Source organism: Saxophila tyrrhenica, assembly GCF_035928015.1.
Source record: "Saxophila tyrrhenica strain CCFEE 5935 chromosome Unknown scaffold_14, whole genome shotgun sequence".
In the NCBI taxonomy this organism is placed as follows: Eukaryota; Fungi; Ascomycota; class Dothideomycetes; order Mycosphaerellales; family Extremaceae; genus Saxophila; species Saxophila tyrrhenica.
In genome coordinates, this window is record NW_027041746.1 from 188,219 (window position 1) to 202,354 (window position 14,136).

At 55.4% G+C, this 14,136-nt stretch overlaps 6 protein-coding genes across 6 annotated transcripts; 4 read left to right on the forward strand and 2 right to left on the reverse strand.

Annotated features, from left to right (window-relative positions):
• Positions 1–47: 47 nt before the first annotated feature.
• On the forward strand, positions 48–2,204 carry AMO1 (peroxisomal copper amine oxidase; the record flags this gene model as incomplete). Its single annotated transcript, XM_064805610.1, has 2 exons — positions 48–1,552; positions 1,616–2,204. The coding sequence occupies 2 exons, from the start codon at positions 48–50 to the stop codon at positions 2,202–2,204; spliced, it is 2,094 nt and encodes a 697-aa protein (XP_064656070.1).
• Positions 2,205–2,308: 104 nt separating this feature from the next.
• Positions 2,309–3,313, reverse strand: LTR77_008379 (uncharacterized protein; the record flags this gene model as incomplete). Its single annotated transcript, XM_064805611.1, has 2 exons — positions 2,309–2,557; positions 2,618–3,313. 2 exons carry the CDS (start codon positions 3,311–3,313, stop codon positions 2,309–2,311), a joined length of 945 nt encoding a protein of 314 aa, XP_064656071.1.
• Positions 3,314–4,290: 977 nt separating this feature from the next.
• On the forward strand, positions 4,291–5,343 carry LTR77_008380 (uncharacterized protein; the record flags this gene model as incomplete). The annotated part of the gene is made up of 2 exons (XM_064805612.1): positions 4,291–4,345; positions 4,379–5,343. The coding sequence occupies 2 exons, from the start codon at positions 4,291–4,293 to the stop codon at positions 5,341–5,343; spliced, it is 1,020 nt and encodes a 339-aa protein (XP_064656072.1).
• A 246-nt stretch (positions 5,344–5,589) lies between these two features.
• Positions 5,590–7,268, reverse strand: PGS1 (CDP-diacylglycerol--glycerol-3-phosphate 3-phosphatidyltransferase; the record flags this gene model as incomplete). The annotated part of the gene is made up of 4 exons (XM_064805613.1): positions 5,590–6,840; positions 6,891–6,962; positions 7,014–7,181; positions 7,242–7,268. The coding sequence occupies 4 exons, from the start codon at positions 7,266–7,268 to the stop codon at positions 5,590–5,592; spliced, it is 1,518 nt and encodes a 505-aa protein (XP_064656073.1).
• Positions 7,269–7,413: 145 nt separating this feature from the next.
• On the forward strand, positions 7,414–8,151 carry LTR77_008382 (uncharacterized protein; the record flags this gene model as incomplete). Its single annotated transcript, XM_064805614.1, has 7 exons — positions 7,414–7,464; positions 7,517–7,537; positions 7,600–7,606; positions 7,660–7,740; positions 7,793–7,835; positions 7,885–8,043; positions 8,103–8,151. 7 exons carry the CDS (start codon positions 7,414–7,416, stop codon positions 8,149–8,151), a joined length of 411 nt encoding a protein of 136 aa, XP_064656074.1.
• Positions 8,152–8,865: 714 nt separating this feature from the next.
• Positions 8,866–14,025, forward strand: YBT1 (Transporter of the ATP-binding cassette (ABC); the record flags this gene model as incomplete). The annotated part of the gene is made up of 1 exon (XM_064805615.1): positions 8,866–14,025. The coding sequence occupies one exon, from the start codon at positions 8,866–8,868 to the stop codon at positions 14,023–14,025; it is 5,160 nt and encodes a 1,719-aa protein (XP_064656075.1).
• Positions 14,026–14,136: the final 111 nt, after the last annotated feature.

The window sequence follows — 14,136 nt, forward strand, 5'->3', positions numbered from 1 at the left end:
CTCGCCATCCTCCTTGTCATCCAATTACTCTTATACCACGATTTAAGATGGTCCTCGAACGCCTCCAGCAGATGGCATCCCATCTCACTGGCCAAGTCGCGGAGCACCACCCCTTCGATCCTCTGTCAACAGACGAAATCGCAGCAGCAGTCGAGATCGTCCGGCGCGAGCACAACGATGTACACTTCAACGCAGTATCCCTCGAAGAACCGAAGAAGGCGGAGATGATGCGATGGGTGGCCGATTCAGAATACACTCCCAAGCCACATAGAATCGCGGATGTCGTCTGCATCGGACGGGGCAGCAGGGTGTTCGACGGCCTGGTGGACTTGACAGAGGGTCGGATTGTGCAGTGGGAGCTCACAGAGGGTGTTCAGCCGCTCATCACTATGGAAGACCTGCAGATCGTCGAGACGGTGGCCAGGAAGGACCCCAAGGTCATAGAACAATGCGGTATCTTGGGTATACCGCCAGAGGAAATGCACAAGGTGTACTGTGATCCTTGGACCATAGGCTACGATGAACGCTTTGGCTCGAAAGTGCGGCTCCAGCAGGCGTTGATGTATTACAGACCGCATCCCGATGACTCTCAATACACGTATCCGCTCGACTTCTGCCCGATCTACAACGCAGATACCCAGCAGATCGTACACATCGACGTACCGAAGACTCGAAGACCGCTCAACACCGCCCCGCCGATCAACTACCACGCCGAAGCTATCAAGAAAGAGGGCGGCGTCAGAGACGATCTCAAACCACTCAATATCACACAACCAGAAGGCGTCTCCTTCAAGCTCGACGGCCGCACTCTGAAATGGCAGAACTGGAGCGTCCACATCGGCTTCAACTACCGCGAAGGCATCGTCCTGTCCAACGTCACTTTCAATGACAAAGGCAACATCCGGCCCGTCTTCTGGCGCATGTCTCTGGCAGAAATGGTCGTGCCCTACGGCAACCCAGAGCATCCTCACCAGCGCAAGCACGCTTTTGATCTTGGCGAGTACGGCGGCGGCTACATGACGAACTCCCTTGCCCTGGGCTGCGACTGCAAAGGCGCGATTCACTACCTCGACGCCGCTTTTGTGAACAAGGCAGGCGAGCCACAGACGATCAAGAACGCCATCTGTCTTCATGAAGAAGATGCAGGGATTCTGTTTAAGCACACCGACTTCCGCGACGACTCGTGCACCGTGACACGCGGCCGAAAAATGATCATCAGCCATGTCTTCACAGCTGCCAACTACGAATATTGTGTCTATTGGATCTTACATCAGGATGGTGTTATACAGCTGGACATCAAACTGACTGGCATTCTGAACACTTACGCATTGGCGCCAGGGGAGGACGCTGCCCCTTGGGGAACTGAGGTGTATCCAGGAGTGAACGCGCACAACCATCAGCATCTGTTCTGCTTGCGATTAGATCCGAATATCGACGGGCCGCAGAACACGGTCTTCGAAGTCGACGCAACACGTGGCGACGGCGAACCTGGGAGCGAGCAGAATCCGTACGGCAACGCTTTCTACGCTAAGAAGACAGCGTTGAAAACCATGTATGTCCCCATACCCCTCTCCCCCACAAAACCCTCTCTAACCTCTCTCTTCCGCCATCCCAGGTCCACCGGAATGTCCGACTACGACGCCAGCACCTCCCGCACCTGGGACTTCTCCAACCCCAACAAACTAAACCCCCACTCCCACAAACCCGTCTCCTACAAACTAGTATCCCGCGACATCCCCCCTCTTCTCCCCAAAAAGCACAGCCTCGTCTACAACCGCGCCGGCTTCGCCCGCCACGCCCTCCACGTCACCCGCCAGTCAGACACCCAACTCCACCCTGCCGGCCGTCACGTCCCGCAGACCTCCGGCACGCCTTCACAGGGGATACCGGCGTGGATCGCAGCGGATCCGGAGGGCGGGATCGAGAACACGGATGTAGTGGTCTGGCATACGTTCGGGGTGGTGCATTTTCCGAGTCCGGAGGATTATCCGATTATGCCGGCGGAGGGCATGGGGGTGTTGTTGCGGCCGCGGAATTTCTTCGATAGGAATCCGGCGTTGGATGTTCCGGCTAGCTATTCGAGTACGCCGAGTCAGGTGCAGGCGGGGAAGGAAGGGGTGAGGGTGGTGGTGGATGGGTTGAGTCGGCTGGCGTTTGGAGGAGGTGGGGAGAAGCCGGCGAGTGATGATTGTGGGTGCAAGTAGTTGGAAGCAGATTGGTGAAATGTCGTGATATGTACGATCAAGTATCAACAACTACAATAACGCTAAATGTCAATTCCATTCCTCGTCCTCGCCGTATTCGTCTCCTACGATTTAGGCTCCGGGTCCGAGTGCCCAGCCACCCCGAGCGGCGCCAAGACGATATTCAACTCCAATTCCTTCGTCGCCTTCCCGCCGGGTCCGGTGTGCTCTTTCATGCTGTCGGGGATCTTGCCAACGGGGTTGAAGTCGACGACCAAATCGTCCTTGACGGCGAAGACGGTGTCGGTAGAGAGCCAGGGGTCGTCTTTGGGGTAGATTTGCGTGATTACTGGCTTGTAGTTGTCTTTTGTGATCTGTGCACTCTACAATCAGCATCGATCTTGAGCGTGAAGTAGAGAGGGGTAGAAGCTCACCATCAAGTGGATATGCGCTGGCCGCATTGGGTGTCTGTCCAATGCGTTTAGGAGCTGGAAGGAGGGACCATCGGTTGGAAGAGAGTAGGCAGTTGGTCGAAGGCAGTAAAGACGGTACTCGCCGTTCTCATCCGTCTTGAACTTCCCACGCAAGTTGTTGTCGCTCTGATTGTCTGGGTCCTGGAAATCGTACTTGCCGTTGCTGCTAGCCTGCCAGAAGTCGAACGTCACGCCTGGGATAGGCTTGTGCGTTGACAGATCCCGGATCACACCGTGCATGTATGTCACCACGCCCTCGTGAGGGTCTTGAATCACGCTGTCACCCAGCTCTCTCCATGTTGCATTCGGCGACCAGAATGGGCCAAGAATAGCGGCAGAGGTGGGCGTGTAGTTCGGGTCTTCGGTTTGGACGTAGTTGGCGATCTCTGTGACTAGAGACTCCAGACCCGTAATATCGGATAATCTGTGCATCTCATTCCGCTTGCCGTCCGACTCTGCCCAGATCTTGCCCGTCTCGTTCAGGAACTTGACACCAGCCAGCCATTCTTCGGGAGTGAGGTCAACTTCTCGCGCAAAGTCGTGGAGGTGTCGCATCATGGCGCCGAAGATGGTCTTCATGCGCGGGCTGGTGTTGGGGCCGCAGGTGTCGATGACATGCTGGGTGAAGTTTGGGTCGTACTTGGGTGTTGAGCCCATGTTGGCGGTTGGTCGTAAGAAGTGTTATTCGGGTTATGGAGATGTATTGAAGAGGTCTCTCGTTCTTTCTCGCTTGATTGATATTATGAAAGGCAAATAGCAGAGCTGTAGAAGACGAGATGTAGGAGAGAGGAACAGTTATACTCTCCCCGGTATACCTCACACAAGTAATTCTCAAGTCATCCTGACAATCACGGCACTTTGGTCGGGCGCTGGAAGACGCGGCTGGCGAGCTTCATCGTCCTGGCAAATCACGTCGGTTCCCATTTCGCTGCCCCATTGCCGGCCTTGCCCCGCCATACGATCAGCAGTGGGGTGTGAGAGGTGTCAACAGCGGAAGTGGGCGACGTCGGAGAGCATTCGGCTGCCAGAACCGGCACCTGCCAAGTCGGGTGAATTCTCTTCCTGCAAGGAGCTGTCACGTGTCAAGCTTAGAACTGCTTCCAGACTTCATGTTGCTTTCCTTAATCCATTCTATCAAATCGAAAGCCACTCATTTTGCATACCCACGATCGCGGAAGTTAGAAGACAATAGTCCTGGTCCAACGGCGAAGCCAAGGCAATGCAAGCTCTCCCTACCCCTATCAGCTGTCATATCCTATCTTCTCCATTGCGGGTGAGACGAATACGAACTCTGAAGGGGCTCATGACAACGATACAGCATCCTGCAAGACGGGAGAAGCTGCTCCATTGCAGCAAGCGAACGAAACGGTTGCACTCGATGAGGTGGTGTCCGAAAGCCGTAGGTCACATGGGAGAACAACGTGAGGTTGTCAATGTGAGGTTCTGGTAGGTGATCTTGTAAAGACCACACGGCTACCTGTTCACTTCTTCTTCACTTCTTCCACCTTATTCAACTGCAACAATGGCACTCGACGGTCGTGTCATGGCTTCGATGTAATCTATCCAAGATGCCGCCCCTCTCTCCTTTCCTACGCACGTGGATCCACTTACGCCAGCCATCACCGTCCTCAAACATGGCCGGTGCTGGGGGAGAGGACGGCTTCGCTGACGTCGACACCTTTGACACAAGTGAGTCGACTTCTGTGTCTGCAAGTGCGCAAGACACCACGCTCAGCAACCAGGAGTCATCAGCTTTGCCCTCGCTCGTCACCAATTCTCGCGCCAAATCAACTCTGTTCGACGAATCGAACTCGCCGGACACTCCAGCTGCTGCTCCCCCGACTACCATTTTGGAATGGGAGACATCACTTGAAGGTACACAATCTAGCGAGGTCCCCACCCTCCAAACTCCAAGAAGCCGCCGCTCCTTTCCCTCCCACTACTCGACGCCCAGCTCCATCGCAGGTGACAAGCCCAGTTCTCCGTTGAGCCACACCTACTCGACACCCTCAAGTGGCAAACGCAGGTCTGCGCAAATCTCCACTGGTGATGGCGACACCCTGTACAGCAACAGGCCCTCCACGACCCCACAAATGGACCAAAGTATCGAGTCGCTAGACCTCACCGAGGATGCAGGGCCTCCGTCACCATCTCCGCTACCCACCGCTGAACGACAGGAGCAGCGCAGAGTCCACCCCATGCGCCGCAGTAACCCTCTCAGCATTCTTCGCGGCCCGCGCCTGTCCACGCGACTGACCAGAAACATTGCTCCTGCACCACAACTCCTGTTCAAATTCCCTTCCGCCGACAATCGACCTCCCATCCCCATCACGGTTCCACGCAACACCAGTCCAACCACGCAGCCACACTTCCATGTCCCCTCCATCAACCGCCCCCCTCTCACACCTCTCACACCATCGACACAGCCGACCGCCACAGCGCCAACTCCTCAAACCCCAGTCACGAACCCGAGAGACTCAACCCCAATCACACCCTCATCAAGCCAAGACGAGGTCGTCGCCGCTCTGCAGGATATCCAGCAACTGCTTCTCGACACGAACCGGCAGCATATCCAGGTGATTCGTGATTTGGCCATTAAAGTCAACAGGTTGGAGGAGGAAGCGAAGCGGGATCGCGCGCACGTGGACGAGGTGGAGAGGAATTTGACGGATGGGGTTGATAGGTGATATGAGAGGGCCACTGGCGGTGGGGCGGACCGGTCTATGCAGTGATTGAGGTGTTGGAGATCTTATGTGAGGGTGAAAGCAGGAGCGGGAGAGTGGTGATAAGTTCTGTTGGATGGTGGGCACAAGTTTGTCAGGCCATTGTTGAAGACGCGACGCTCTGTTGGCGCCACTAGCCTGTACAGAGCGGGCGACTGAAAGACACTATGTAGATGAACAGAAGCCGTGTAGTAGCAGGCATCGACAACATCACAGTGCACCCCCAACGAGCGTAACAATCCACATGGCCACCCGAACGTGCAACCCCACCCTCCTCTCATTCCTCGCATAGTCATCCCGCCCCATCACCGTCGCATACTCCTGCAACCACCTTTCCTCCTCCCCCAACCGGCGCTGCAAATCCGCGTTCTGCGTCACGATCAGCGTATTCGCTTCCAGATCCAGCGAGTAGCTGCGTTTCGTATAGTTGGAACTGCCCACGAGACTGACACTCGGGTTCTCCTGCCCCGGGAGAGTGATCCAGATCCCTTTCGCGTGGTACGTCCAGCCGCCTGGGGTATTGACGGTTCCGCGTCGCCATTCTTTCAGGGCGATGTTCTCGCCTAGTCCGGCGCGAGACACGGTGTCCAGGAAGCGGCGCGCGAGGTACGTGTACGCTGACGGCAGCAGACCGGAGACGCCTTTGCTGCCGTAGAACCCGTTGGCCCACGGTGAAGCGGCGACGACAACCGCGCTGGACGGTTTAGAGTTGAGCAGGAGGTCGCGGATGTCGGGCGTCATGTTGAAGTAGCCGGCTGTGAAGGTCCACTTTGAACCGGCTAAGGAAGGGACAGTGCCTAGTTTGCGGAGGATGTCGGTGAGGGCTGGGAGTTCGGTGGAGGTGTCGGGTTTGAGGAGTGGGGTTAGTTGGAGGAGAGGGTAGATTTGGGTGTCGGTGGCTTTCTCGGGGGAGGGGCCGGATGGGAAGGGTATCAAGAGGGGTGCTAGGGCTTTGGTGGCGGAAGCGATGTAGGCTTTTGGGTCTTCGAGTGGTGATGAGCCGACGTTTGTGGTAGGCCAATGTAGTTCGAAGCCATTGGGTTCGGCTGTAGGGAGGACTCGGAAGCTGAGATCGCATGTTGTGCGGTAGATGTTGTAGAAGTAGTCGGTAATGTCCCTGGACTTGATAACATGATACCTATCCTGGCGATCCGTGAAGTAGTCGTTGGACAAGTTGGCGCCCGACATGATGATCTCGTCGTCAATACCGTACAGCTTCATGTGTTGCAAGCCCCAGCCTTCGTTGATGCGTTTGGGGAGGATCTTCTTGCGGATGCCGGTTAAATTAGGCGTGTGGTATACTCGGACTTCCACCCGCTCAGGTCCGAAGTCCGTGATCAGTGAGACCAGAAGGCTTGCGCATGATGGGCTGGGCTCTTCGCGTGTGCCGCGAAGAGCGTCCGTGAGGAAGGAGACTTTTAGATCTGGGTTCCTCTTCAGTGCATCATGGACTGTGGCAATCTAGAAGTAATCAGTCGAGCGTCAAATCACTCAGCTGGGATAACACGCACAAGCTCATGTTCAGTCTTGCCGACATACAACGTTGAAAGGTAGATCCGCCGTTGTGCAGAAGCTATCTTCGTCTGTCCAACAGTCAACCATCAAACCCTTACCAGGACGGAACGCAAGCATACCTTCAAAGCATCGTAGAACTCCGCCGGGCCTCTGATAATCCCAATCGAGTCCGCGGAAACATCGAAACGAGGTGAGATCTTATCCAGCTCCGACGTCAACGCCGAAAGAGGCGAGACGGAAGATGGAGGTGGTGTTGCGGGTGCGCTGAAAGTGCTTGCCAGCCGCCTCTGGAGGGAGCCATGGCAACAGCGACGTGTCGCTGTGATGTGTCGTTGATGTAGCCTTACACAGGTGAAGGCTCGCCGTGTGATCATCGAATTGGCATGTTGAGATAGGTTGTTCTCGACAAGGGAGTAGGAGTGCGGTTGAAGTCGAGACGCACGGGCCACTTGGAGGGTGAACTGCACTCTCCGGAGCCGCAATGCTCCAACGACGACGACTACTTATCGGCCACCGACGATGTCGACAATACTACGAACGCTCCGCAACCTGCGGAGTATTGGCCTGAAGGTATGAATGCTCCCTATAGCAAGAAGCGACCGCAAGTGCTAACGATCTATAGGAATATGGCCACCAGATGCAGGTATGCGATCGCTTACCCCTCGGCCTGGATCTCAGCAGCTAACATGAGCCTTCCGCGTGCAGTACATGGGTACGGACAAAGAAATAGCAAGGCAGTTGACTAGTGGATCTGACGCGGTGCAGGTGACACAAAGCGAGGAACCCTCATAGCCATGGACCGGTACGGCAACAAGTACTACGAGAATCTGGAAGAGGAGCTGCCATGTACGACACCCTCGCTGTCTCGGATCTAGGATTGGAGCTGACGCGTGAGCAGTACGGACACGATGGGTGGACTACAAGAACAAGGAATATGATGCGTAGGTCAAGCCGGTCTACACCCACGAGCACATGCTGAAGAATAGATAGGTCACAGATAGAGCCCGGCTGGCACGCCTGGATGTCCTACCTGGTCGACAAGCCCCCCTCAGAGGACAAGATCATGCAGCGGCAGCTTCGGTCGTGGGAGCCGAAGGAGCATCGGCCTGTTTTGACGGCATCGAACAGTGCTTACAAGCCTTACAATACGTACGCCGCCGGCTCCGAGTAATTCTTACTGCTAGAATGCTAAAGCTAACAATCCGCAGGACGAAAAACAAGTACTCTGCGTGGAAGCCGGCTGCCACACCAAGATGATGCTGGTGATGCGAGAGGCGAGGGATATATCTTCGAGACAGCACAGGTGTGGTTGCGAACGAAGTGCACTGTACATAGCCAATACGGCGTTCGAATGGCGAAGGCGAAGATCGGCTGCATCTCAAGACTTTCTCGCCAAAGTTCTCCTTTCTGCACTCACTACTCGTGACAACTCCACACGATATACCTCCTCCGACAAATCAATGGGATGGGAGACAGCTATAAGTGGTGGCTTCAGGCACATGCAGCTCAGTTATCACCTTCCTGCATTGGCAAAGCTTGTGCATGAGACTGCAGACGAGGCGGGGAATGCTATTGCCATTGAGTCACATACACTCGGGTTGTTGTTCTATAGGTAATAACGTAGTGTCGAACAAAACACCGCACGCGTTGAAAGCAGTCTCCTCAATCCATATTGAATACAACCATCGCATGTGATCCCGCCGATTGGTCTGACTGAGTCAGTCATGGAAAGCACGGCTGGACGTCATTACTAGAATCTACGGTAATCGCCGAAAAGACTTCAATCATTCACCTCGACCCATCAACTCCAGTCGTTCCTTTGAACTCAATCTGCCAACTGTCCTACGACACCTAATACCGCCGTAGTCGACGACCTAATACACGACCTAAATGCTCTTCGACACCCGATGACAGTGCCCCGCGACTACGAATCAGATCGAGACACGCTTCCGCCACGGCAACACAAAGGCTATGTTTGCGCATTGCGCCGGTGACATCTGGACCGGCGACGACTTCAGCGCCTGCTTCGAGCACGACTACTTCCAAACACTATTCCCATTAATCGGCTGCGGGATATCAGCGCTGTACTTGTGCTGGCAGGTTCTTCGAAAATATTATCGCCGGAGAGACCAGGAGCCGTATGCGCTTCTGAAGCAGCATATCTGGAATGGCAACGGACGTCCGATTGGAGAGTATGAGGATGAAGAGAATAGCGAGGAGGACTCGGAAGACGAGGACAGCTCAGAGGGGAGCCAGCCGTTGGCGCTGCGGCAGACAAGAAGCCAGACTCACATGTCGGTAACGACCGTGGACAAGCCGAGGGGCGAGATGGCGATTGCTATGATTGAAGAGCTGGCCGTAATAGCAGAGCTCGGGGTGCATACAGCAATGTTGGTCATTGGAGGGTATGGCGAGGACGGCCACATTGGAGCGATATCAGGTGTTGCGGTATGGGCATACGTTGCGGTCCTGGCATCGCTACGACTCCTGCTGTCCAGCACGTCGAAGTTCTCGTTCCCGAAGCTCTGGTACCATACTTTCTTCCTCTATGGCCTACTATGGATCATCAGCGTGCTCTTGTTTCGATCCGCGATCGTACATCCCTCCTTCAAGGTGCTACAAGCATTGCAGATTACGGAGTTCGCGCTGGTATCACTCCTCTTCACGATCTCCTTGACTTCACGCAAAGGCAACAAGCCGGTCGAGCTGGAGTACGAGGGAGATCTGGAGCCCTCAAAGGAGCCATTGGCCAGCGTCTTCTCGTTGGGTACCTTTAGCTGGGTCGACCCGATCGTCTGGACGGGCTACCGCAAGACATACGAGATGTCAGACGTCTGGAACCTGATGCCAAAGGACAAGGCGGGTGCTATTCTGGCAAACTACCGCCAACTGCAGAAGACCAGCATCCTGGCATGGCATTTACTACGCTACTTCAAACGCCAACTGCTCATTCAAGCGTCCTGGGCGGCTATCTCTGGTATCATCACTTTCATGCCGACGTTGCTACTCAAAGTCATCTTGCAGTATGTGGAGGATCCGGCATCCACGCCTCGCAATGCGGCATGGTTCTATGTCTTCCTCCTGTTCGTTTCAGGAGTCATTAATGCAATCTCGAGTGGCCAGGCACTCTGGGTTGGTCGCAAGGTCTGTATCCGTCTGCGAGCAATCATCATTGGAGAGATCTATGCCAAGGCGTTGAGAAGGCGAGCGGCTGCTGGTACTGACAAGGTGCTGGGTGGCGCAACCACGAACCCAAGCGACAAGAACGAGACGGACAAGAACATCTTGAAGCGCGCTCTTACTTGGGGCCGCAAGAAGAAGTCGGAAGATACGAAGACGGACAACCAGCAAAAGGACCCGATCGATGACTCTCAGGTCACCTCTGGCGCTATCATCAATCTCATGGCTGTCGACTCGTTCAAAGTCGCAGAGATCAGCGCATACCTCCACTTTCTCTGGGCCGAAACACCGGTGCAATTCATACTGGCGATTTTCCTGCTCTATCAGATCCTCGGATACAGTAGTATTGTCGGCATTGGCATGATGGTGGTCCTGCTCCCGATCAACATGTACATCTCGAAGAAATTCGCAGAAGTCCAGACCAAGATCCTGGCTGCTACAGACGCGCGGATACACTCGACCAACGAGGTCTTGACCAACATCCGCATCATCAAGTACTTTGCGTGGGAGCAGCGTTTCCTGGGCACTGTTGATGAGAAGCGTGTGGTCGAGCTAAGATACCTCCGCAACAGGTACATCCTCTGGTCGATTGCTGCAACCATCTGGGCTGGCGCTCCCATCATCATCACGCTTCTAACGTTCGCTGTCTACACACTCGTGGAGAAGAAGGACTTGATACCATCAATCGCCTTCACAGCACTGTCACTCTTCAGCTTGCTGCGCATCCCGTTGGATCAGTTGGCCGATATGGTTGCGCATGTGCAAGAATCGAAAGTGTCAGTGGATCGAGTGGAAGAGTATCTGAACGAGGCGGAAACGGACAAATATGCACAACTCGCCAACGAGAAGTACGATTCTGATGGCGAGGTCGTGATTGGATTCGACAAGGGAACATTCAGCTGGGGTAGCCGGGATGCTGAGGACTTCAAGATGATCGATCTCGATATGCGGTTTAAAGTCGGACAGATGAACATCGTGATTGGACCTACAGGAAGTGGGAAGACGTCATTGCTGATGGCTCTTCTCGGTGAGATGACATTGCTGGACGGCAGCGTCTACCTGCCGGCTGGCAAAAGTAGGGATGATGTCAAGCCAAACCGGGAGACTGGCCTCACAGAGAACGTCGCATACTGCGCGCAGCAAGCTTGGCTCCTCAATGGCACGATCAAGGACAACATCGTATTCTCTAGTCCTTGGGACGCTCGACGGTACAAGGATGTGATCATCGCATGCTCACTCCAGCGCGACCTCGAGATTCTGGATGGCGGCGACCAGACGATGGTTGGAGAGAAGGGCGTGACGCTGTCCGGTGGCCAGAAGCAGCGCATCAGCTTGGCAAGAGCGCTGTACTGCAAAGCGAGGCACGTGCTCATGGACGATGTGCTGAGTGCTGTCGACTCCCATACTGCCAAGTGGATCTTCGAGAAAGCCCTGCTTGGACCGCTGATGTACAACCGGACGTGCATTCTCGTGACGCATAACGCCACGTTGGCGCTTCCGTACGCAGACTTTGCTGTGGTGCTGGACAATGGCAGAGTGGCTATTCAAGGCGCGCCTGGCGATATCATCACCTCCGGCAAGCTTGCGGAAGATGTGTCGAAATTCCCATCACGACCTGGCTCTCGCGGCCCATCTACCCTGCCCTCAAGAGTCCCGTCCGAGATCGGCCGTGACAATCTATCAGGCAAGACCGAGCCAGGGTCAGAGACTGCACAGCGCCGCCTCAGCGTACCGGAACCCGAGGCGAGCAGTGCTCTGAATGGCATCCCGAATGGCGAGCCGCTGTCCAAGGTCATCTCGAAGGACATCCCAGGCCTGAACAAAGTCGTGGACGAGGACGGACAACAGGAAAGCAAAGCCACCGGAGCCGTCAAGCTTGCCATCATCGTCAAGTACCTTGTCTACATGGGTGGGCCGTTTTACTGGGTCTTCACTGCTTCTGCGTTCGCTTTGCAGCAGTTTGCTCAGGTTGCTACGAACATCTGGATCCGGGAGTGGGCTAATGCTTATGCTTATAAGGAGACTGTCTCCACTGCTGGTGTGCATCAGTCTTTGCCTATGACGCATGTCCAGGGTACGTTCAGCGGGTCTTACAACTGCTTGAGGAGTGGCTCGTGTGTCTGGGGATTTCCGTTCACAAAGTCGACAAGCACCGGTCCGGTCGTCACATCCTCTTCGAACTCCCACGTCGAAGTCGGATACTACCTCGGCGTCTACGCAGTCCTGGGCATCGGGTACATGTTCATCTGTCTCTTCAGAGAAGGCATGTGCTTTGCTGGTTCGCTCACAGCCTCCAAGCGCATACACCGCCAGCTCATGGAGTCCATCACTCACGCCAAGTTCCGCTTCTTCGACTCCACGCCACTCGGCCAGATCATGAACCGCTTCTCCAAGGACGTCGAAGCCATCGACCAAGAAGTCGCACCCGTCGCCGTTGGCGTGGTCCACTGCCTGGCGTCGATCGTCACCATAGTAGTGTTGATATCCGTCATCACGCCGGGCTTCCTGATCGCCGGCTTCTTCATCACCATCCTATACTTCCTCATCGGCCGGTTCTACATTAGTTCTAGCAGAGACCTGAAGCGCCTGGAATCCGTACAGCGCAGCCCCCTCTACCAGCAGTTCGGCGAGACCCTCTCCGGCATGACGACCATCCGCGCCTACGGCGACGAACGCCGCTTCATCCGCGAGAACCTGCACCGCGTGAACACGCACTCCCGCCCGTTCATCTTCCTCTGGGGCGCGAACCGCTGGCTCGCTTTCCGCGTCGACATCGTCGGCGCCCTCGTCTCGTTCTTCTCCGGCGTGTTTGTGGTGTTGAGCGTCGGCCGCATTGACGCTGGCGCCGCTGGGCTGGCTATGACCTACGCCGTCACATTCACGGAGAATGTGCTGTGGTTTGTGCGTTTGTACGCCAGCAATGAGCAGAACATGAACGCCGTCGAGCGGATTAAGGAGTACTTGGACGTGGATCAGGAGGCGGCGCTTATTGTGCCGGAGAACAGGCCGGAGGCGAACTGGCCGAGCAAAGGAGGTGTGGAGTTCATTGGGTATTCTACCCGGTACAGGAGCGATTTCGACTTGGTGCTGAAGCATCTGACGTTCAAGATTCTGCCGGGGGAGAAGGTTGGTGTGGTTGGCAGGACGGGGGCTGGGAAGAGTTCGTTGGCACTGGCGCTGTTCCGTGCGCTTGAGGCGGAAGAGGGCAAGATTTTGGTGGACGATGTTGATGTCGGACTCATTGGGTTACAAGATCTGCGTGAGAACATCGTCATGGTGCCACAGGATCCGACATTGTTCACTGGCACGATTCGAAGCAATCTGGATCCATTTGGCCTGTTCACCGACGAAGAGATATTCACTGCCCTAAGACGAGTGCAGCTGATTGGTGCGCCTTCAGCTACACCATCTCGACCATCGACGCCGAACCCTAGCATGTCTGGGCCGAACAGTCCGGTGAAGAAGCAGTCGCCAGCCTCGAACGGCTCTCCAACGACTACAAGTCCCACAGATGGGAACATCGGTCTCGAGAACAAGAACATCTTCAAGAACCTCTCGTCACCCGTCGCAGAATCTGGCGCAAACCTCTCGCAAGGCCAGCGCCAACTCCTCTGCCTGGCTCGCGCAATGCTCAAGAATCCGAAAGTCCTGCTCATGGACGAAGCAACCGCATCCATCGACTACGCCACCGACGCCAAGATCCAGGAGACGATCCGCGAGATCAAGAACACCACCATCACGATCGCGCACAGGCTTCAGACAATTATCGATTATGACAAAGTGCTTGTGCTGGACAAGGGCGAGGTGATGGAATATGGTGATCCTTTCCAGTTGATCTCGGAGAAGGGTGGGATGTTCAGAGGGATGTGCGAGACGACGGGCGAGTTTGAGACGTTGAAGGATGAGGCGGAGAAGGCGCATAATGCCCGACGCCTGGTGGATGACAGCTGAAGCGTTTGAAAGGAGATTGCATGGCGCGGAGGATGCTTTCGTGCTTTTAGCGAAGTGCTCGCCGCATGGCGTTTGGCATGGGAAACCTGGGCTTGTGGTGAGGCTTCCTGC